The 22440-nt window shown below is 46.5% G+C and overlaps 1 protein-coding gene across 2 annotated transcripts in view; it reads left to right on the plus strand.

Annotated features, from left to right (window-relative positions):
- VPS8 (VPS8 subunit of CORVET complex) overlaps positions 1-22440 on the plus strand; it is a 121284-nt gene that overhangs the window by 13533 nt on the left and 85311 nt on the right. For both annotated transcript variants that reach the window (XM_052000041.1, XM_052000042.1), the window contains exons 6-9: positions 11689-11721; positions 12492-12546; positions 21031-21155; positions 22143-22229. In XM_052000041.1, the coding sequence (XP_051856001.1) occupies positions 11689-11721; positions 12492-12546; positions 21031-21155; positions 22143-22229 (300 nt within the window). The remainder of the gene's footprint in view (positions 1-11688; positions 11722-12491; positions 12547-21030; positions 21156-22142; positions 22230-22440) is intronic.

Below are 22440 nucleotides of genomic sequence, written 5' to 3' on the forward strand. Positions count from 1 at the left end.
TAAGACAAACCAGAGCAATCATTTGACCCACCTGTTCAGTTTAAAAATATTTTGAATAATTGAGATGGGCTGAAAATCCAGGCCTTGAATAATGATGAGATAAATCTGTGGCTTTAATGAAGCTTCTTTTTTTCTCAGGCAGAAGGGGTGAAGTCCTAATCACTTCCAGCAGGTTTGCTCCTCTTGCTCTTCCAGGACGATGGGAGAGTTTCTCTGGTCCGCTCACATGGAAATTGCTTCCCGTGGGTCAGGGGTGGGATCCTGTGCCCTCTTAATCTTCAATTACCAGCAGGATCTCTGGTCTCTTAACCTCTGTAATGATTGATTTGCTGACATTAGCACCCATTTGCTGAATTTCGGAGGTGGGCCGGACATTTATTTTTATCCACACTCACGAAGCAATTCTTACAAGTGGCCAGCCATTCTTTGATGGAAAACCCCCTCTCCCAAGGGGAACAGCCCTCCCTGCTTCCCCCATGACCCACTTCCCTTTTAATTGCTCTGATTGTTACTCATTTTCCCTCAGTCTTTGAATCTTCCATCCACTGCTCCTATATCTGCATTTTGGGGCTAAACAAAAAGCACTCAACCATTCTTCCAAATGTTAGTTCTTCACCTACACACACCTGTTCAGTTTCCTTGAGCTTTTTCTTCTGCTTGTGCTCTTATGTCATGACCTGAAGGTCCTTCACCTTCCTGGTTGCCACCTTCCGGACTCGCTCTGGTTTATCATTGGGTTTTCTAAACCCCAGCTTCTTAACCTGTGGTTTGCAGCCCCATATAGGATCTCGTAACTAAATGTGGGGCTCGTGAAATTATAACTTAGCAGTAAATGTTTGATTTGCATATCTGTAAAAATTTCTTGAGTAAATGGGGTCACGAGTGGAAAATGTTTAAGAAACTCTGAGTTAAATCATAATTTAATAGTTAATAGTGCTCCAAACTGAACCCAGAACTTCAGGTGTGGTATGACTAGATTGAATACAGGAGAACTGTCACCTTATTTAAGGAAATGAGACCTTTTTCAGACCAAGGTTATGCCAGCTTTTTTTTTTTTTTTTAAATTTTATTTAATAATTACTTTATATTGACAGAATCCATGCCAGGGTAATTTTTTTACAACATTATCCCTTGCACTCGTTTCTGTTCCGATTTTTCCCCTCCCTCCCTCCACCCTCTCCCCTAGATGGCAAGCAGTTTTATATATGTTAGATATGTTGCAGCATATCCTAGATACAATATATGTTTGCAGAACCGAACAGTTCTCTTGTTACACAGGGAGAATTGGATTCAGAAGGTAGAAATAACCCGGGAAGAAAAACAAAAATGCAGATAGTTCACATTCGTTTCCCAGTGTTCTTTCTTTGGGTGTAGCTGCTTCTGTCCGTCATTTATCAATTGAAACTAAGGTTATGCCCGCTTTTTAGGCTGCAATTATATTAAGCTTGGGATCATGAACATCAGGGAAGCAGTTGTTTGACCATCCCTCTCCTATCTAGTATTTCTGAAGTTGATTTTTTGAACCCAAGTGTAAGACTTACATTGATCTCTAGTTTTATCTTTTTGGCCCAGTGTTCGAGCTCGTCAGAATCTGTCTTGGATCCTGACACTCTTATCCAGGGCATCAGTCATCCCTCCCATTTTGTGTCTTCTGTATTGGATGAGGGTACCCTCCATGCATTTATCCATGAATTTGCTTACTAGCATTTGGCTAAGCACGGATCCCTGAGGCCCTTCCCTGGAGACCCAAGATGCCATAACTCTTGGAATCCAACCACTCCCCCAAGTCTGCATCCCTGCTCTTCCACCCCTCTGCATCTTTCCTGTGAGAAGAACTCGAAGGGCTTTGCCCAGTACATTGCCACAATCTAGGCAAAGTCTGCCTGATGCTCCTGACCTGACAGGTCGTAGCCCTGCCACGAAAGTTCATGAGGTCCATCTGACGTGGCCTGACTATCGCTCCCCACCCCCTCCCTAAATCTTCCTTACCCATCCTCAGTAAGACATTCTAAAAATACCTTCTCACGCATTCTAGACTTTTGCCAAGATGTGTTGGACGCAAGCTCATGGGCCTGTTGTCTGTGGACTCTTTTCTTTCCATTTTTGACAATTGGAGCTGCAGGAGCAGCGCCCGTCATGGCAGCCTAGTAGGGTGGGCTGCTTGGTTTCCCTTCTTTCAAAGAACAACTCCCTGGATGGGGGAAGAGAGAAGGGATACATTCAGAAATGACGGGATCTTCTAAGATACACGTAAAGGAGAATCCTGTAATAAAAAGGAACGTCAGCAGCCCCTTTGCCCTTCTGCAGCCCTGCTGAGTGGCTGCCACTTGGAGGGCCTTGTCAGAGGGGGCAACTGTCTGGCCAGGATCCCCGGAAGAGGCAATGCAGCCGGGTCAGGGCCTTAAGTTTCTCGAGGGGGTTGGACGCACGCTCCTCTGCCAGGCCCCAGGCCTCGGCTCTCTGCTCTTTTTGTGCCTTCTCCTCTAGCCCAGGCTTGAGCAGCTCAGGCCTCTCATCCAGATGGAGAAGCAGTCCTGGGCCTCGTCCGATCCCTTCCCCAGGAGCCACGGCCCATGCACAGGATGCTGTCTTCCTTTCCTTTGGTGGACCCTGGTGTGGGTCCATGCACTCCGCAGTCCTCAGGGCTTCCCGAGGCACCCAGCCTGGAAGGGCAGCCATGGCCACATGGGCCTGGCTGGCACCTCACCTTGTTCTAGAGAGCCTCGCTCTTCTGGGGAATGTGGCTTTTGTTTGATCCAGCACTCGGTGGGTAGATTTAAGTGAATTCTTATTATGTTTGTTTAGAAAACCCTTTTGTTTTACATGGTCTTCTGAGATCCTAAAAGACTCAGTAGGGTATCCAAAAGCGAGAGCGGTAGTTGTTGGAGAGCCTCCCTCTCTGGGCTCCCGTAACTCCCGAGCCCAGCAGCCTTCTGAGTTTCTGACTCTTCACTTCCCAGGTCAGCCTGAGGTGTTTATTGGCCTGAAAAAGGGACTAGACTTGGCCAAGTGGACTAGGTGCCTCTGCCCCGGGTTCAGTGCCAGACACAGCTCATGAAGAGAGGCTGGGAGTCGAAGGCTCCGATTCAGAGCCTTCCTTGTCCACAGCAGCTTTGTGAACCTGAGAATCACTCACTTTTCCAGTCTTGAGTTTCTCATCCGAAAAACGGAGATGGCAATATCCACAGCTCTCTCCTCCCCAGGGGTTCTGGAAGGCAAACGAGGGAGTGGATGCAGGTGCTTTGTGGACACTGAGCACTGACAGAAATGCCTGCTACCATCATGCCCGAAGTGGTCCTTTAATTCACTTTGTTCCACTGGGCCTCAGAGAGCAGAACCCGGTCCACTGGGCAGAAGCTGCAGAGGATGTTTTCAACATCACTTAAAGACTTGCTAAGCATTCAGCTTCAAAAGGGGAGGGATTTCCACTTTGGAGATCTTCAAGCCAAAGCTGGATAACAACTTGTTGAGTAGGTTTTAGGGAGGATTCTTTTTCAGGTGTGGGTAGGAATAGGTGGCCTTTGAGCTCACTTACCAATTGCAAAATCTGTGATCTCTTTCATGTGCCATTTACCACCCATCTACCTTTCTAATCCCATGTGACTCCTGTCCATGTCCTTTGATAATAAATAAATACCCTCACGAAGATTTTGCTACTTGGAGTCTCCTCTCTGTTTGTAAGCCTGATTATCTGTCTTTTTAAAAAATATTATTTATTTGTTTTTAGCTTTCATCTTAAAAATTATTTTGAGTTCTGAATGTTCTCTCTTCTTCCTGTCCTTCTCTCACCCATTGAAAAGGCAAGAAAAGAAAGAAATGTGATATCATTTTCCCAAGCAAAACCTATTTCTGCATTAGTCATGTTGCCCCCTCTTCCCCAAAATAGGAAAAATAAAGAGAATAGAAAATTATACTTCAAGCTATACTCAGACTCCATTCGTTCTTTCTCTGGAAGTAGACGGCATTTTTCATCGTAAGTCCTTTTGCATTGTCTTGGATTTTTGTATTGATCGAAATAGTTAAGTCATTCACAGTTGATCATCATATAGTATTCCTGTTACTGTATACAATGTTCTCCTAGCTCCAGTCCGCTTTATTTTGCTTCAGTTCATATGAGTCTTTCCAGATTTTTCTGAAAGCATCACCCACATTATTTCTTACAGCACAATACTATTTCATCACAATCATATATCACAATTTGTCCAGCCTCAATTGATGGGCATCCCCTCAATTTCCAATTCTTTGCCACCACTAAAAGAGCTGCTGCAGATGTTTTTGTACAGATAAATCCTTTTCTTCTTTCTTTGATCTCTTTGGAATATAGACCTAATAATGCTATTGCTGGATCAAAAGATATGCACAGTTTTATAGCCCTTTGGGCATGATTTCAAATTGCTTTTTAGATTGATTAGATCAGTTTACAATTCCACTGGTGGTACATTAGTGTCCTAATTTTTCCACATCTCCTCCAACATTTGTCATTTTCCTTTTCTGTCATAATGACCAATCTGATAGGTGTGTGAAGGTACCTCTAAGTTCTTTTTTGCATTTCTCTAATCAGTAGTGATTTAGAGTATTTTTTCATATGATTGTAGATGGCTTTGATTTCTTCTTTTAAAAATTGTTCATATGTTTTCACCATTTATCTACTGGGGAGTAATCCATATTTTTATAAATTTGACTCCTTTTTCTATATATTTGAGAAACGAGGCCTATATCAGAGAAATTCAAAGTAAAATGTTTCCCAGGTTTCTGCTTTTCTCCTAATTTGAGCTGCAGTGGTTTTGTTTGTGCGAGAACTTCATTTATTGTAGTCAAATTTATTTTATTTTCCATCCTGTAATATTCTCTATATCTTGTTTGGTCACAAATTATTCTCTTATCCATAAATCTGACAGGTAAAATATACTGTGCTCCCCTGCTTATATTGCATCTTCATGTCTAAATTATGTATCGATTTTCTTGGTATAAGTAAGAGATAACTGGTCTATAACTAGTTTCTACTAAACAGTTTTCCATTTTTCCCAATAATTTTTGTAAAATAGTAATTTTTTATCCCCGATTCTTGAATCTTTGGGTTTGTCAAACATAGATTGCTATGTTCCATTACATTGTAATGTGTGGCTAATCTATTCCACTGATCCACTTCTCTAGTTCTTGGCCAGTATCAATTTTATGATGAGTACTGCTTTGTAATGCAGTTTGAGATCTGCTACTGCTAAGCCATCTTCCAGCACATTTTAAAAAATCGATTCCCTTGATATTCTTAACATTCTTCCAGATGAATCTTGTTACTATTTTTAGAACACAGGTTTTTTGTTTTGTTGGGGTTTTTCCCCTGAGGCAATTGGGGTTAAGTGACTTGCCCAGGATCACACAGCCAGAAAGTGTTAAAATGTCTGAGGTCGGATTTGAACTCGGGTCCTCTTGATTTCAGGGCTGGTGTGGTGGCACCACCTAGTTGCCCTGTTGAGTATTTTTTTCTAGCTCTAACAAAATTTTTTTTAAAGTAATCTGATTGTTATAACACTTAATAAATAGATTAATTTAGGTAGAATTGTCATTTTTATTATATTGACTTGGCTTACCCAGAGGCAATGAATATTTACAATTGTTTAGATCTGATTTTATTTGTGTGAAAAGTATCTTGTAATTGTGTTCATATAGTTCCTCGGGTTTTTCTTGGCAGGTAGACTCCCATGTATTTTATATTGTTTTGCGATCATTTTAAATGAAATTTCACTTCCTGTCTTTTCCTGTAGAAATGCTGATTTATGTGGGATTGTTTTATATTCTTCAACTTTGCTGAACTTCGTAAGCATTTCAATTGGTATTTGTGTTGATTCTGTAGGATTCCCTAATACCATCAACAAAGAGTGATAGTTTTAGTTCCTCGTTGCACATTCTAATTCCTTTGATTTCTTTTTTTCTTTTCCTCTCTTATTTATACAGCATGCATTTCTAGTGCAATATTGAATAATAGTGTTGATAGTGGGTATCCTTGCTTCGCTCCAGATCTTATTGGGAAGATAATGCTTGTTGATGGTTTTGGATAGATAGTACTTATTTTAAGGAAAGCTTCATTTAATATTCCAATACTTTCTAAGGTCTTTAATAGGAATGAGTGTTATATTTTGTCCAAAGATTTTTTCCTGCATCTGTTTATACAATCATATAATTTTTTTTTTTTTTTTTGTTACTGAAATGGTCAATTATAGTTTTCCTAATATTAGCCTAGCCTTACATTCCTGTCATGAATCCCACCTGTAATGGTAGGGATAGTGTATTATCTTTGTGATGTATTGCTATAATCTCCTTGCTTGTATTTTATTTAAAATTTTTTATATCAACATTTGTTAGGGAAATTGATCTATATTTTCTATATATTCTAAAATGAATATATTTCTATGTTCATTAGAGAAATTGGTCTATAATTTTCTTTCTCTGTTTTTCTCTTCCTGCCATAGATATTAGTACCATATCTATGTTGTGAGAAGAATTTGGTAGGATTCCTTCTTCCCCTATTTTCTCAAATAGTTTATACAGTATTGAGATTAATTATTCTTTAAATGTTTGGTAAAATTCACTTGGGAATTCATCAGGCCCTGGGGATTTTTCCTTGGGGAGCTCATTGAAGACTTGTTTGGTTTCTTTTTCTAAAACAGAGTATTTATTTAGGTATTGGATTCCTCTTCTGTTTAATCTGGGTAATTTATATTTTTGCAATAATTCATCCATTTCCATTAGATCGTCAGATTTGTTGACCTATAATTGGACAAAATAGCTCGTAATAATTGCTTTAATTTCATCTCCATTCATGATAAATTCTTTCTTTTCATTTTTGATAGTGGTGATTTGGTTCTCTTCTTTCTTTTTTTATATTATAGTGGTTTAATCTCTTTTGCTGCTTTTTTTCTCATAAAACTAGCTCCTATTAGTTCAATGGTTTTCTTATTTTGAATTTTATTACTCTCTCCTTTGATTTTTTAAGATTTCCAATTTGGATTGGATTGGGGATTTTTAGTTTATTGTTCTGGTTTTTTGTTTTGTTTTGTTTTTGAGTTGCATGCCCAATTCATTGATCTCTTTCTCTCTTTTATTGATATAAACATTTAAGGATACAAATTTACCCTAAGTATTGCTTGTTTTGCATTTCATAAATTTTGGTATGTTGTCATTCTCTTTAATGAAAGTATTGTTCTCATGATTGATTCTTTGATTCACTAATCCACTAATTTTAAGGATTAAATATAAAATAAATTAAATATATTAAATTATCTAGTTTCCAATTGATTTTTAATCTTCCACTGCCTTTTATTAAATATAATTTTTGTTGCATTATGGTCTAGAAAGGACGTATTTAATGTTTCTGCTTTTCTGCATTTGATTGTGAGGTTTTTAAAGTCCTAATACATGTTCGGTTTTTGTGAAGGTGCCATGTGCAGTTGAAAAAAAAAGTATACTCCTTTCTATTCATACTTAATTTTCTCTAGACATCTATCATATTTAACTTTTCTAAATGTCTATTAATCTCAATCACTTCTTTCTTGTTTATTTTATAGTTAGATTTATCTAGTTCTGAAAGGGCAAATTTGAGTTCTCCCACTAATAAAGTTTTACTATTTATTTCATTTTGTAATTCATTTACCTTTTCCTTTAAGAACCTAGATGCTATACTATGTGGTGCATATATGATCAGCATAGCTATTACTTCACTGTTTGCAGTATCTTTTAGCGAAATGTAGTTTCCATGCATTTATACCTTTTAAAGAAGTCAGTTTTTGCTTCTATTTTGTTGAGCTCATTATTGCTACTAATGCATAAATGTATTCTGCTTCAGCCTCTTATGTTGACTCTGTGTGTCTGTCTGTTTCAAGTATGTTTCTTATAAATAACATATTGCTAGATTCTGGTTTTTAATCCATTCTGCTATCTCCTTTCATTTTATGGGTGAATTCATTCCTTTTGCATTACAATTATGATAAATAACTCTTTCCCTTCATACTATTTTCTCCTTTTTATCCCCCTCTTTCTTCTGTCCCTTCTCAGAAGTCTGTTTTGCTTCAGACCACTACGTCCCTTAATCTACCTGTTTTATCAGCCCAGTCCTCTCCCCCTCCTTTTTCCCCATCCCCTGTTACTTCTTTATTGGATAAGATAGATTTCTATACCCAACTGAGTATGTATATGCTATTCCCTCTTTGAACTAATTCCAAGGAGAGTGAGGTTCAAACATTGCCTGTCATACCCCTTTCTATTTTTTCCTTCTTCCTTATGCACCTGTTTTATGTGAAATAATTTTTGCTATTGTTCCTCTCTCTTCTCCCAGTGCTTCCCTCTTTCTTACTCCTTAATTTTTTCTTTGAAAACATCTTATCACACTCAACTTACACCTGTGCCCTCTATCTCCTGATTCTTAGGAGTTATAGGTATCATCTTCCCATATTAGAATAGAAATCATAATCATGTTTGATCATATTAAGTTCCTTAAGATTTCTCTTTCATGCTTATCTTTTGAGTCTTCTGTTTCTCTTGAGTCTTATATTTGAATGTCAGATTTTCTATTCAGCTCCCATCTTTTCGTTAGGAATGCTTGAAAGATCTCTATTTCATTAAATATCCTTTTTCTCCCCCCATGAAGGATTAGACTCAGTTTTGCTGGGTAAGTTATTTTTGGTTATAGTGCTAGCTCCTTTGCCTTCTGGAATATCATATTTTCTTCTCCTTTGATGTGGAAGCTGTTAAATTTTATGTGATCCTGACTAGGCTCCATGATTTTTGAATTGCTTCTTTCTGCCTGCTTGCAACATTTTCTCTTTGACCCGGGATCTTTAGAATTTAGGTATAATATTCTTGGAAGTTTTCATTTTGGAATCTTTTTTTAGGAGGGAATCAGTAGATTCTTCCAATTCTGGGATATTAGGGTAGTTTTCCTTGATAATGCCTTGAAAGATAATGTCTAGACCTTTTTTTCTTTTTTTTATCATGGTTTTCAAGTAGTCTAGCAATTATTAAATTATCTCTCCTGGGTCTGTTTTCTTTTAGCTTTTTATTTTCATAATATATGCATAGATAGTTGTCAGTATTCACCCTTGCAAAACCCTGTGTTCCAAAATTTTTTTTCTCTCAATCTCCTCCCCTAGATAGCAAGTAATTCAATATATGTTAAAACATGTGCAATTCTTCTAAACATATTTCCACAATTATCATGCTGCACAAGAAAAATCAGGTCAAAAGGGAAAAAAATGAGAAAGAAAAAAAGCAAACAACAATTTAAAAAAAAAAAAAAAGGTGAAAATATTATGTTGTGCTCCACATTCAATTCCCATAGTCCTCTCACTGAATGCAAATGGCTCTCTCCATCCAAGTCTTTTGGAATTGTCCTAAATCACCTCATTGCTGAAATCAGCCACCTCCATCAGAGCTGATCACAAAATCTTGTTGTTGCCTTGTACAATGATCTCCTGGTTCTACTCACTTCACTTAGCATTAGTTCATGTAGGTCTCTCCAGGCCTCTCTGAAATCATTTTGCTGATCTTTTCTTATAGAAGAATAATATCCCATAACATTCATGTACTATCACTTATTCAACCATTCTCCAGTTGATGGGCATCCACTTAGTTTCCAGTTCTTTGCCACTACAAAGAGACCTGCCACAAACATTTTTACACATGTGGACCCTTTCCCCTTTTTTGTGATCTCTTTGGGATATAGGCCCACTAGAGACAAATATTGCTGGATCAAAGGGTTTGCACAGTTTGATAGCCCTTTTCCATCTTGCTTTCCAGAATGGTTGGATCAGTTCACAACTCCATTAACATGTATCAGTGTTCCTGGTTCTGTTTCCAAATTGTTTTTCTGATGAGATAATTCATGTTTTCTCCTATTGTTTAATTCTTTTGTCGTTATTTTGTTTTTTCTTGATGTCTGATGGAGTTATTAGCTTCCGTTTGTCCATAAGGAATTATTTTCTTTAGTGATCTTTTGTAACTTTCCATTTGATCAGTTTTGTTCTTTAAGGAGTTCTTTTCTTCAGTGAATTTTGTACCTCTTTAACCATTTGGGTTTTTTAAAGTGTTATTTTCTTCAGTTTTTTTTAACCAATTTGTTGAGTTTTCATAGTTTCTTGCATCACTCTCATTTCTTTCCCCAATTTTTATTCTATTTCTTTGATTTTTAAAATTGTTTTTGAACTCTTCTAGGAATTCTTGTTGGGCTAGTGTCCAATTCAGTTTTCTTCGAGGTTTTGTTTATGGAGATTTTGACATTGATATTTACTTCTTAATTTGTCCAGATCTTCCCTGTCACTATAATAGCTTTTTCTGGTCAGGTTCTTCTTTTTCTTGTTGTTCATTCATTTTTTTCAGCTTCTTGATTTTTAACTTTATTGTAAAGTTGGTACCTGTTTACCTGCTGTTGGATATTGTGGGATGAGTATTTTTCATTCTGCTGTTTTCAGAGCTACGCCTGGGATCTCTGAGTTTTAAGGGCTTTCAAAGTATTATGAATCAGGGAAAGGTGTGGTCACTGCTTTTCTGATCTTTACTCAGATAGGGCCCCTGTTCCTTTGCAAATTCTAGTAGTTGGGGCCTGGAATTATGTCTGGATCTTCTGCTCATCCACAGCCTCAGCAGTAGTGCTCCTCTCTGCCTTGAAGATGAGACCAAGGTCCCTGCTCCTTTGTGGTCACAAGTGCTAGTGCTTTTTGGAATTGTGACCTGCAACTAGGTATAGGCTGTACAGCAGGGTCTCGAATCTAGTGCCGGCAGAAGGTCCCCTTTAGACTCTTGTCTGACCACTTGTCTGTCCCTCTTGCCATCTGTGAGCTGAGAGTTCCTGGAGATGCTTGTGCCATCACAGCCACCCCCAAGGCCTGGTACTGGTGCTGTACCTGTGTGTGCTGTGCTCTGGGCCAGCCCTGACCCCGGGCTCCCACGTCATCTTGGGGAAAGCTCTGACCCTGACCTTTCATTGGCTCTTCTGTTCCAGGAATCCTTTCAAAGAGTTATCTTAAAGTTCTTTGGAAGAACACTGGAAGAGTACAACTTCTTTGCTGCCTATCTTCTACCCTTCTGGTGCTGCCCCATCAAAAATTTTTTTTAACTTTTTAAAAAACATTTTTAAAATTTCTTTTTAATTTTTTTTATTTTTTATTTAAAAACATTTTATTTTATTTTTTTTTATTTTTTTTTAATTATAGCTTTTTATTGACAGAACCCATGCCTGGGTAATTTTTTTACAACATTGTCCCTTGCACTCACTTTTGTTCCAACTTTTCCCTTCCCTCCTTCCACCTCCTCTCCTAGATGGCAGGCAGTCTTATACATGTTAAATATGTCACAGTATATCCTAGATACAACATATGTGTGCAGAATCAAACAGTTCTCTTGTTGCACAGAAAGAATTGGATTCAGAAGATAAAAATAACCCGGGAAGAAAAACAAAATGCAAGTAGTCCACATTCATTTCCCAGTGTTCCTTCTCTGGGTGTAGCTGCTTCTGTCCATCTTTGATCAATTAGAACTGAATCAGATCTTCTCTTTAAAACATTTATTTAAAAAAAAATCCTAATAACTGTATTTCAGTGAGATTGGTTTCCGTGGGAATCCTATGACTAAGTATATTGTTCTAGGTGGATATGGTGATGCACAGCTGTAACGTTTTCTGTCTTTTTCACCCCCATTTAGGACAAAGTTGATGCCGGCTTGCCTACTGCAATAGTAAGTGTATGCTTTCTTCTGTCTTAATCAGAGCCAGTTAATCATCGTTCTTTGTTTTTCTAATTGTTAATGGTTGTGATGGCTGCATTTCCGAGACAGGTGTCCCCGGCTGCTTTCCACAGTAGGTTTATCACTTGTCACAGCTCAGTTTTTATTTGAAAGAGGGATTAATGATTTGCTGACTTGGTCCCACTCTCCTGCCCTTCTCTAGAAGGAAAGCTGAGGGTTGAGTGTCTGGTGTCCCTCGGTCACACCAGATTAATGAAGGGTCTTATTAGATAGGGAGCAGGAGGTTTGGGGGGAGTGTGCCCTTGTCTCCAGCTTCATCTCTCTTTCCCTTTGCCCGGGTGACTTATTTATCGGTCAGTCACTTGGGCAGAGAGAGATCCTGGCATCCCGCGGCTCCAGTAATGTCCTGGGAGATGCTTGTCACGTTTCCTTCTCTCTGCTTGGATGAGGGTTTACTTGGCTCTCACGGGGCCACAGGATGCCCGATCCTGACCCGGGACTCTGTCGGGGCGCCTCCGGGAAAATCACGTGCCCTGGGCGTGACTCCCGGTGTGTGGTTTTGGTAGCCACTGGGCAGCAAAATTCCCCGAACATTATATTACCTCCCTCCAGTCAGGGCCATGCGTGGCTGGGCAGAGAGGGGCAGCTCGCCTTCTCTGGTGCCTCACTAGGCTGGGTGATCAGCAGTGGGGGTAGGGTTTAGATGGACAGGAGAATGCGGTCCTTCTCTCTGACCATTTCCCCTTTCCTTTTGTTCCCAGGCTGTGTCCAGTCTGATCGCAGTGGGGACTTCTCATGGATTGGCCTTAATCTTCGGTAAGCTCATTAACCCTTGGGCTTCCTTGAAATGGGGAGGGGACATCTACCTGGGAGGGGGATGTCCTGGAGTGCAGTTAGAAATCCGGTCAAGGAGCGTCCCCCTTGTGGAGCCGAAACCAACCCAGCCTCATGTCCACTGCCCACCGTCTCCTCAGCTCTCAATCGCTGGTTCTCTTCAGTGTGGGCCAGAGGACTTGGGGGTGGATCCTGACTCTGCTCTTTGGGCCTGTGATGGGGGGCAGCAATTTAATCTTTCTGGGCCTCAGTTTCCCTGAATGGAAAATAAGGGGCCTGGACTGAAAGATCCTCTTATCTACAGTATTAAGTGGAAAGGAAGCTTAGAGCTTAGAAGTGGGGTGACCCGGTACACAGAGGGAGAGGTAGTTTAAATCCTGCCTCTAATATTCAGGTAGCTTGGTGACCTGGGCCGGGCCCGTAACTTCTCAGAGCCTCGTTTTCCTTATCTTTAAAATGGGAAAAACTGAAGTCACGGATGTAAAGTCCTCCTCAAACTCCCCACTGTGACAGTGTGAGCTGCCTTGAACAATGTGGACAAGGATCGCCCCGTTGGTCCCCTTTCCTCCACCTCATCTTAGATCACGAGCAGCCTTATTACCAAACCTTTCTCCCTGACTCCCTCCCTCCCTTCCTGCTTTTTCTTTGTGTCTTTTGTGATGGCCCCTCCCTGGAGAACGTTGTATTCTTCTTAGGGCTGAGGGCTGCCTGCCGGCCTCCTCTTTAAGGCCTTCAGTTCTGTCGCGGGCATTGGCTCACTACCAGCAGGTCGTGCTTCCTCAGGGCTCTCTAAGCCTCACCCAGTCCCTCTGAAATGGACCGTCCCACTGGGCCCGACGAGAGTTAAGGGGGATGGTGAAACGTCACTGTAGCCCCGCTCTGCTGACCCTCCACCCTCCGGAGTCAGCCTCCGCCAGAACCTTGAAGGCTGCTCCTTCCCCTTTTTGTCCTAAGAATTCGGGGCCGCCTGTGTCCAGCTGACCCTCCTTCACGTTGCTTTTGCGAGAAATGCTCCCATAAAAGCGATTTGAAGTCTCCTCTTAGACAGAAGACATGGGAGTCTGCATTAATAAAGTAGAATGTCAGCCTTTGCTCTTTTTGTAATGAAGGCATGGCGGGTGGAAAGCAGAAAGGCCTGGAAAGAATTCCGAGAGGCAGCGACACAAGCCCCGAAGGGAAGGAACGGAGAAAAAATGGGAATAACTCTATTAGCTCCCATTTACTAGCATCCCTCCTCCTGATGTCATTAATTGGTTCTGATCTGAGATTAGCAGCAGAAACATCGAGAGGGCCTGTAGGTAATGCAGGAATACTCTCAATAAATAACCAGTCAGTCAGTCAGTCATTACACTGGGAGTCCATGACTTCCCAATGGAGGTTAGCTAGGGTTTGTTAAAGCTGTCTTACACAATTAAAGCATGCTGAGGCACTTCCTGCACGGTGTCCCTGCCGACAGAGGGCTTTTACCCAGGCCACCAGTGGGCAGCGTCAGCATCATCGCCCCTGTATTACAGAGGAGGAAACTGAGGCTCAGAAGGAGAGCCCCACCCCCCCACAACCTCACGAGGAAGCCATGAATCAAACCCAGCACTTCCCTCCTTCCACTGTGCTGCACGCCATCTTGCTACATTTCCATCTGTCAGAAAACCGCACTTAACACGCAGTTTATCTTTGTCCATCTTGGCTGTTCTCCATTCCCCGTAGCCCGCTTTGTGCTCTTTTTGCCGCCTTTGGTCATGTGGCAGCGGACACAGGCCCATCATAGCCACATGTTATTCTTGTGACATCTCTTGCTTGATGGGAAGGAAGTCAAGCCCGCTCCGTCTGTCTGTTCGTCCTCAGGTTCTTGGGCCCACGGCTGGATTCCTTTTCGGGCCAGGAAGGTTTCCCACGGCATGCCCTAGTCCAGAGGAGGATGGTATTAACGCCGTTCTCCTTCCATTCTGTGCCCTCCAGACTGTGTCAGCTGGAATGTTTTAGGAGAGCATGCTGATATATTCTGGCTACAGTTTTTAATAGTGAAATTTAGTAAACCCAACTCATCAACTACTGTAAAATTCTAATGTTAGGATAACGAGTTCTTGTCAGATGTATTTAAAAATCCAATTGAAGGCCCTCAAAGAAATTCTTCTGAGATTACATTTAACCTCCTCATGGATAGTCATGGGAGGGAGCGTCAAATGCTGAATTGTAATTGGGTGAGCGTCATGTAGCTTCTCTTCGAAATACAGACGACTTCTTTCGCAGTAATCATTTTAACGAGAGAAGATGCACTTTCTGTCGCTAAGAGCACAGCAGAGAAGCAGCCAGCCGGAACGAGGAGAGACCGGCTTCTTTTCTGGAACGCCGGGGTGGACAGCCCGTGTGGCCCGTCCGGGGTTTCCGTGAGCACCGGCCTCCCGGCGGTGTCCTGGGCACCTGAGCTTTGCTTATAATTCATTGCTGTGTTTCTCATCTGAACATGCTGCCCCTTCCCATGCCAGCAGGAGTGCACTTCTTAAAGCAAACGCCTCAGAACCTGCGGGGGGCCGCCAGCCCCCCTCCTTCCTCCCCGGCCGGGAGCTCTCCGGGGCCTGGGTGTGGGCCCCTAGTTAAGCAGACCGAGCCGCGTGATGGGTTTTGAAATTGACTTCTTCTTTTCTCTCTTTCTCCATCTTTTCCCCATGGACCGAAAAAGGAAAAGGTACAGTGAGTGGGCGTGGTGCATGTGGCCTGCATGGCTTTCTCTCTCTGGCCTGCCCGAGGGCTCCGAGGGAGCCGAGGCCCACAGCACGGGGCCTGGCGGCGGAGCCGAGGCTGCTGGGTTGGCGGGGCTGGCGAAGGGCAGATGGCGATGGCGGGGCCCCCGAAGGGCGCCGTCGGCGAGCGGGCCAGTCTGCTTGGGTGTCAAGTCGCGCGTGGTTTCTCAAGCTCCCGGGCCCTCCTCCTCCGGTCAGCCTGGGCTCTCCCGGACTGCTTGCGCTGTCCTGGCCAGAGAAATGGGGCACGGGCACTTTCCACTTCTGCCTCTCTTCCTCTTCCCCCCATGCTTCAGAGGGAGGCTCACCTCAGAGGGGCGCCAAGGCAAGGATGTGGGTGCTTGGCTTGTGAGCTAGGGAGAGGTGGGCGCCAGCGGTCTGAGAAATGGGCAGTTCCTGTGTCCTGGGGTGTGTCTGACTTTGAAAGTTTTTGGAAACTTCCATATGCGGGGAATGTGGAGTGGTGGAAAGAAAAGGCTCAGGAGCAAGGAGACTCACGTCCGTCCCCCTGAGCTTGTCTAAGGGCATTTTCTCCCCTGACATTGACCTTTGGCTCTCCGGGCCTACCGGAAACTACTGGGGGGCTCCCTTGGCTTCCAACTGGGCATGCTCAGGATTGCAAAAGAGCAATGTTCGCGTAAGGAAGATGTCAGAGTATATATACACGTGTGTGTGCGTCTGTACATGGAGCTCTCTAGAAAGACGGACACCCGTCCGTCCGTAGGGAGAGATTTCCTAGAATTTCGTTGCGATGGATCTGAGTTACTCCTGGGACTGAGCCTCTCGCTGATCCTTGTTGGCGTCTCGGTGACAGGGGCGAGGCGCGTGACTTCGCTGGGACCGAGTCCCTGCTGGGGGAGAAGGCCCTCGAGCAGCGCAGCTGCCGTTCTCTCAGCCTGAGATTTAGTGACCAAGGCCCCAGGTGAATCACCAAGCACAAGGTCATTGGGAGAGGCTCACAGGGGCCTGCTTGACTTGGCCGTCACTGACTGAGAATACTCAGGGGGAGGGACCTTCCCGGGGTCACACAGCCGGCCCTAGGCCTTCCTCTCTCCGAGACCAGGCCTCTCGTGGGCATTATGATGTCACCCTGCCCATCATGCCGCCTTTTCTTCAGTGTTTTCGCAGATTTGCACCTTCTAACCACTCCGGGAGGAAGGCACAGGAAGCCCCCCCCCCGACCCAGAGAAGAGTTCCCTTGCCTGTGTCGCCATGGCTAGCTGGCCACAGCCCCTACTGCCAGTGGTCTTTCTGCCGGCCTGTCCCTGCCAGCCCCTGTCAGAGGAGGGGAGAAGGCTCCCTCTTGTGGTGCTGAGGTGGAAAAGAAGGATCCCTGGCAGTGGGGAGGATTAGACTGGGGGAGGGAGCCCCTGCTTGCAACTTGCCCGCCTTGGGGGGCCTAAGGGGCAGGGGCAGTGTTTGGATGTTAGCTCCTCCTCAGTGGAGGACCACACTGGGTGCTCCCTCTGGCTTAGGATTCCCAGTCAGGGATCAGTGGAGCTTCTGTTGCATACGTTTCTTATCCTGGGACCCCTGATGCCTGCTGGGGTCCTTCTTAACCTGCTGCCCCAGTGGGGACGCCCTGGGGATGTCCTGGACACAGCCGGCAGACACAGTGGGAGCCTCCCCACGACTTGCCCTCAGGGCTTACTGATAGCAGCAGCAGCAGCCCAGGTGCCCCTTGGATCTGGAGTAGGAAGAGGCCTTCAGAGTCCAGCCAGGCCAGCCCTCAGTCTGCGGAGGCCCAGAGAGGGAGAGGTGCTGACCCAGAGTCCCAGACCGAGGTCATGCCCGTGGGCCGTGCCCGTCGTGGATCCCAGCTTCAGGGCTTTGCTCCTGGGGACCGCAGGGCCTGGGGAAGGCGGTGGGGAAGCCCCGTGGGCCTCGACTCTCCAGCTTAGCATGGGGGTGGCCCCTCCTTGCCCTTCCCCCCGGGACTCCTTGCATGTTCCCTCCCCTTCCCTCCTTAGACTCCCTTCGAATCAGACTCTTCCCCTCCACCTTTGTCTCTTTCCATCCTGCCTCTCACCCCTCATGGAGCGTCACTTTGTGGAATTGTCCGAACACTGATAAGTCGTAGTGAAATCTGCCGGAGTTTGCCCTGGGGGTCTGGGAGCCACACGATGGGCAGCCTCCCTCTGCTTAAAAATTGCAGAAAAGGCTGCAAGTGGGATTTGCAGAGGAGGTAAAGAGGGAGGAGGGCGGCTAGTGGGAGCCAGAGTGCTGGGCTGGAGGCCGGGAGTCTCGTTTCCATGAGTGCAAATCCAGCCTCGGGCACTTACCAGCCGTGTGACCCTGGGCAGGGCACTTAGCCTCGTTTGCCTCCGTTTCCTCATCTGTAAAGTGAGCTGGAAAAGGAAATGGCCGGTCGCTCTAGCACTTTGGACCTCAGCTGGGGTCGTGGAGAGAGGACCTTGGCTGAATCAGCTCAGTAACAAAGAGGGAAGACTTGTAGTTTCCTTGGCAGCATCGCAGGCCTTAGAATCATTCTTGGCCCCATTTATTTCAGAAAGCTCCTGTAGCCATCGCGGTTCTTGTGCTTTTGAAAGTCAGTGCTCACTTAGCGCATCCTAAGTCTGCCAGGTTGTGAGGCATCAGGGAGGATCGTTAAGGATCGAATCTGACGTTCCTCGTTGGCGCTTTAAGCGGGGGAAGGAAGGAAGGGTTTCTGGCACCGAGCAGCTCCAAACACTGGGTGACCCCTCCATGTTCACTCACCTCGGACTGGGGGGGAGGCTCCAGCCTTAGTTGGGGTCCGGTGCCTTCCATGGCGCTCTTCTCCCTGTGGCCCAAGCTAGAGGGACACAAGAGTGCCCTGCTGCCGGGCAGAGCTAGCATGGCGGCCTGTAGCCCGATGTCTCAAACTAAGGGACCTCTGAAAAACTGGGCCACAAATCAGATCTTGAGGAGGGGGGGATGAATAATGGAAGGTCAGAAGTGAGCCCAGCCCCGTCAGAGCAAGGCTGCGCACTCATCTGTAAACCAGCACCAAAAAGCAGCGTTAAATTCTTACCACGTGCCAGGCGCTGTCACAGAAATCGGAGAGGCCGGAGAAGAGCCCGGTGGCTCTCGTGGAGAGCGACTAAAGCAAAGGAGGCTGGGGAAGGACCGTGGTTCTCTCGTGGAGGGCGACTAAAGCAGAGGAGGCCGGAGAAGGACCACAGCTCTCTCGTTGAGGGCCATTCTGGCCTGTAGAAGAAGGTCAAGCTGACAAAGTCTGGAGGCCATGAGGGCGCTGCCCCAGGGTGCATGGCAAGGCCCCTCGGGCAATAAAGGGAGAGTGTAAGGGGGCTGGAGAGTCCAGGGGCAGAGCGGTATTTTGATAGAGTAACAATACCAGCCGGCATTTCCATGGCCCTTAACTCTTCTCTCCTTTGAGCCTCCCAACAGCCCTAGGGAGTAGGTGCCATTATTTTATCCTTTGATAGATGAGGAAACTGAGGCAGACGGGTTGAGCGGCGTGCCCAGGTTCACCCGGCAGGTGTCTGAGGCTGGATTGGCCGTCGGGCCCATGCTCTGCCACCTGCGGTGCCCCCTCGCTGCCCATTGTGGTCCTCCGTCTCTTCAGAAGGAACGGCACTGTTTAGGGCCAAGCCCTGTGAACATCGGGCAGCTGAGATGAAGGACGAGAGAAAAGGGGAAGTGCTCGGGGACGGCGGGGCTTTCCCTTCGCCCCCGTCTCAGCGGGGTTCTGGGAAGAGGATGGGAAGCTCTCAGGCTGTCACAAGGAGGATCCAGGAACCGTAGAAGGGGGGTGCTCTAGGCTCCCATGGGGTATCGGGCTGGCACCGCATTTTAGGAAAGGCCTGAATAAGCTGGAGTCAGTGGAGTCACTGGATGGATCTGGGGAGACTTGGCCGGAATGAGGAAGAAGAGTTTTGCGTGATAGCGAAGGGTTATAGGGGGTAGATGGGATCAGCTTTGTTCTGCTTGGCCCTAGGAGGAAACTAGGAAAAATGGGGGGCAGAAGCAGAAATGGGGGAGAACTTCTATCAGGATCCCCAAAGGGAGATGTGGGGAGGGTGTTACTGCAAGGTGCTTGTGCTCCACCTGATCCCCAGTCTTGCTCATGGGTTTGGCTCCTGATAACTTGTGGACGTTTCATAAAGCTCGGTCCCTCCTCAGGAAGGAGACTTGCCCCAACTTGAGTGATTCCCCGGGTGGGCTGGAGCTTCCGGGAGGAGCACGATCCAGACCTGTTCTGGGCGGCTTCTGGCTCTTTGGAGAGCGCATCGTTCTCTGCTGTGAGGATTCTGAAGGGCACATGCCCGATGCAGCACCATGGCCTTGGGCATTTGTTAAAAGGGCAGTCGTGCTCTTTTCGGGAAGGGAGGAGGGAGGAGCTCGGGGAGAATGACCCCCGACAGAAGGAAGGAATCTGACATCTTTGGGATGGCGGCAGGCGCAGGAGGAGGTGGCGCAGAAGGGGCCGGAGCTGCCGGGCAGACGCCCAGCGTTGGCTCTCTGGGCCAGGAAGTGGGCGCAGGCTGGCTTCTGTGGAGATCCTGGCGATCCTTCAGAGATCCGGTTACTCAGGACTGTGCTTCCTCTCGTCAAGGAGTGTCGCTTTGTCAAAGCCGCAGTCATCGGGATTAGGCCCAGGGAAGCAGAGGATGGGGCTCTCTGCACTTGCAGGCCGGCAGTTCAGGCCTTTGGGGCGCAGGAGCCAGGTCCCCCCAAGGGTTTGTGCCATGGGCAGGGCTCTGCGATTCAGTGGGATCGCTCCTGAACAGGCTGGTCCTCAGTGTACGCAGTGGGCCTGGGTCAGGAGGACCCGAGTTCAAATGCAGCCTGCGGCCCTTACCGGCTGTGGGACTGTGAGCCAGCCCCTTCCCTCTGTCTCCTCGTTTCCTCCTCATCTGTAAAATGGGCAGGCCGACGCCTGTTTCCCAGGGTGATTGTGAACAAAACCCAGGGAATGTTGTAATCACCAACTTAAAGCACCGCATTAATGCTAGTTACTGTTATTGGTAATAACAACAATAGACGGGGCTGAAATCTGGAAGAGCTGGGTTTGAGCCTTGCCTTTGACCTTTATTGGGTTTCCATGGGCAAATTGCTGCACCTCTTTAGGCCTCAGTTTTTCCATTTATTGTGAAATACAAAAGAGAAACATATGGGAAATGCAATTATTGGCGTTTCCAGGGCGCTTCTCACGGCTGCTCTGGTGTCGGGAGCTCCAGCCTTCTTTTGCTTAACAAGCTCTATTAATGCCCATAGAAGGTAGACTTCGGTTTCATTTATGACCAGAGAGTGACCTGGCTTAGCCGAGTCCAAGTTAGGAGGCGTGTGAAGTGCCCGGCAGAAGATGGTGTTTTGATCGAATGAGTCGGGACTGATTGGGGATCGAGACGAGGGCCCCGGGAGCCCGGCTGGGACGGGCCTCGGCCGGATTGGAGGTCCTCCTGCCTCCCTGCGTGCGGTCAGCAATGGCCGCCACCGGGTTCACAGGCTTGGTTGAGGAGAGCTTCCCTGGCTCGGGGTTGAAGGGAGCTCCCCACATTCAGAAACAAGAGCACGGCCTTCTCTGGCCTGATCTCGGGGCCTTGTCCCTGTGTCTCTCCGCCTGTCTTGCCCTGTCTCCATTCCGGCCCAAGAAGCCGTCGCCGCTGTGGAGGTGGGAGGGGACGGGCTGGCAGGGGTGCTGCCGGCGCCCCCCAAACTCTCCCTCCCCGGTCCTGGCCCGCGCCTCCGAGACCCAGAGTGTGCTCTTCTCTTGTGGCCCCAGATCAGAATCAAGCCCTGCGCCTCTGCTTGGGCAGCACCAGCGTCGGGGGACAGTATGGGGCCATCTCTGCCCTCAGCATCAACCACGACTGCTCCAGACTTCTCTGCGGCTTTGCCAAAGGCCAGGTAAGACACGGCAGCCCCCGGGGACGTGGGGGCCGGGTGGGCAGTTCTGGGACGGCGTCCCCGAGAGCCCCCAAGAGGCCCCGTCCACAGCCAACCAGAGGGGCTGCAGCTCGGGAGGACCGGGGTTCCAATGGTGGTGGGCCCAGACCATGGCCCAACAAAGGAGCTAGACTTGAGGTGGACCCGAGGCCCCTGGGAGCTGGAGAGATAAGGCAGACATTGGGTTAGTGACTTCCCTGGGACCTGAAGCTAGATTTGAATTCAGATCTTCCTGACTCCAGGCTCAGCATTCACCGCGCCACCGGCCGCCTCTACAGAGTATTTTCATTCTGACAAACTATTTATTAAGTAAAGTTGTGTCTCCTATTCCTCTGAGAGACCAGGGGTTCTTAACCTGGGGCCCTTGAGCTTGTTTTCTTTCTTTTTTAACATTTTAATAACCCCATTTCCACCTAAGTGACTTTCCTTGTAATCCTTTAGATTTTCTTTTATGCATTTAAAAACACGATTCTGAGTAGGGGTTGGGGGTGGGGATCCATCGCTTCACCGGCCTGCTGCCAGCGAGGTCTGTGAAGCCCCTCCCCCCCCAAAAAAAGGGGAGAACCGAGGTTTACAAAGCACTTTGCTCCTCGAGCCCGGGTGAGGCTGAGATTTAAAGCCGGTCACTGCTAACTTCATTTTGGCAGTCGAGTAAACTGAGGCGCCGTGAGGCAGACTGCCGATGTGGTCACGACTCGTGTCTGAGCCAGGATTTGGACCCAGATCTTCCTCGCCTCGAATTGCGGGATCTTTCCATGATGAGACACTAAGTGTCCTGTTTTGTGGAACCATATGGAATACATCATAATTTGTTTTCTTATTCTAAGATTTATTGAAAAAATAGAAATATGCAAGAATAAAAATGGTTTCATTTATAGAGAACACTCTGTAATTCAAGACCCAAATGAAAAGCAGCTTTGTTTTTGAAAGCAGTTAATTGCCTTACAGATGACCATGTGGGACTTGGCCAGCGGGAAGCTCTTGAGATCAATAACAGATGCTCACCCCCCAGGAACAGCGATTCTGCACATTAAGGTAACGGGGCCGCGCTCGCCCCTTTCACGTCACCCTCACGTCTCGCGTTGCTGCCTCGGGAGCCACTGCCCCCCTCCCTCCCTCCCCGACCCGGCCGACCAGGAGTTCAGAGGGCGGCTCTCTGTGTCCTGGACCCCTCACCGCCAGGCTTCCTGGGGCAGCCTCAGCAGGGAAGCCCAAGAGGAGCCGTGGGAACCTTGCAGGAGCTAGA

The sequence above is a fragment of the Antechinus flavipes genome, chromosome 4 (genome assembly GCF_016432865.1).
Source record: "Antechinus flavipes isolate AdamAnt ecotype Samford, QLD, Australia chromosome 4, AdamAnt_v2, whole genome shotgun sequence".
Taxonomy (NCBI): Eukaryota; Metazoa; Chordata; class Mammalia; order Dasyuromorphia; family Dasyuridae; genus Antechinus; species Antechinus flavipes.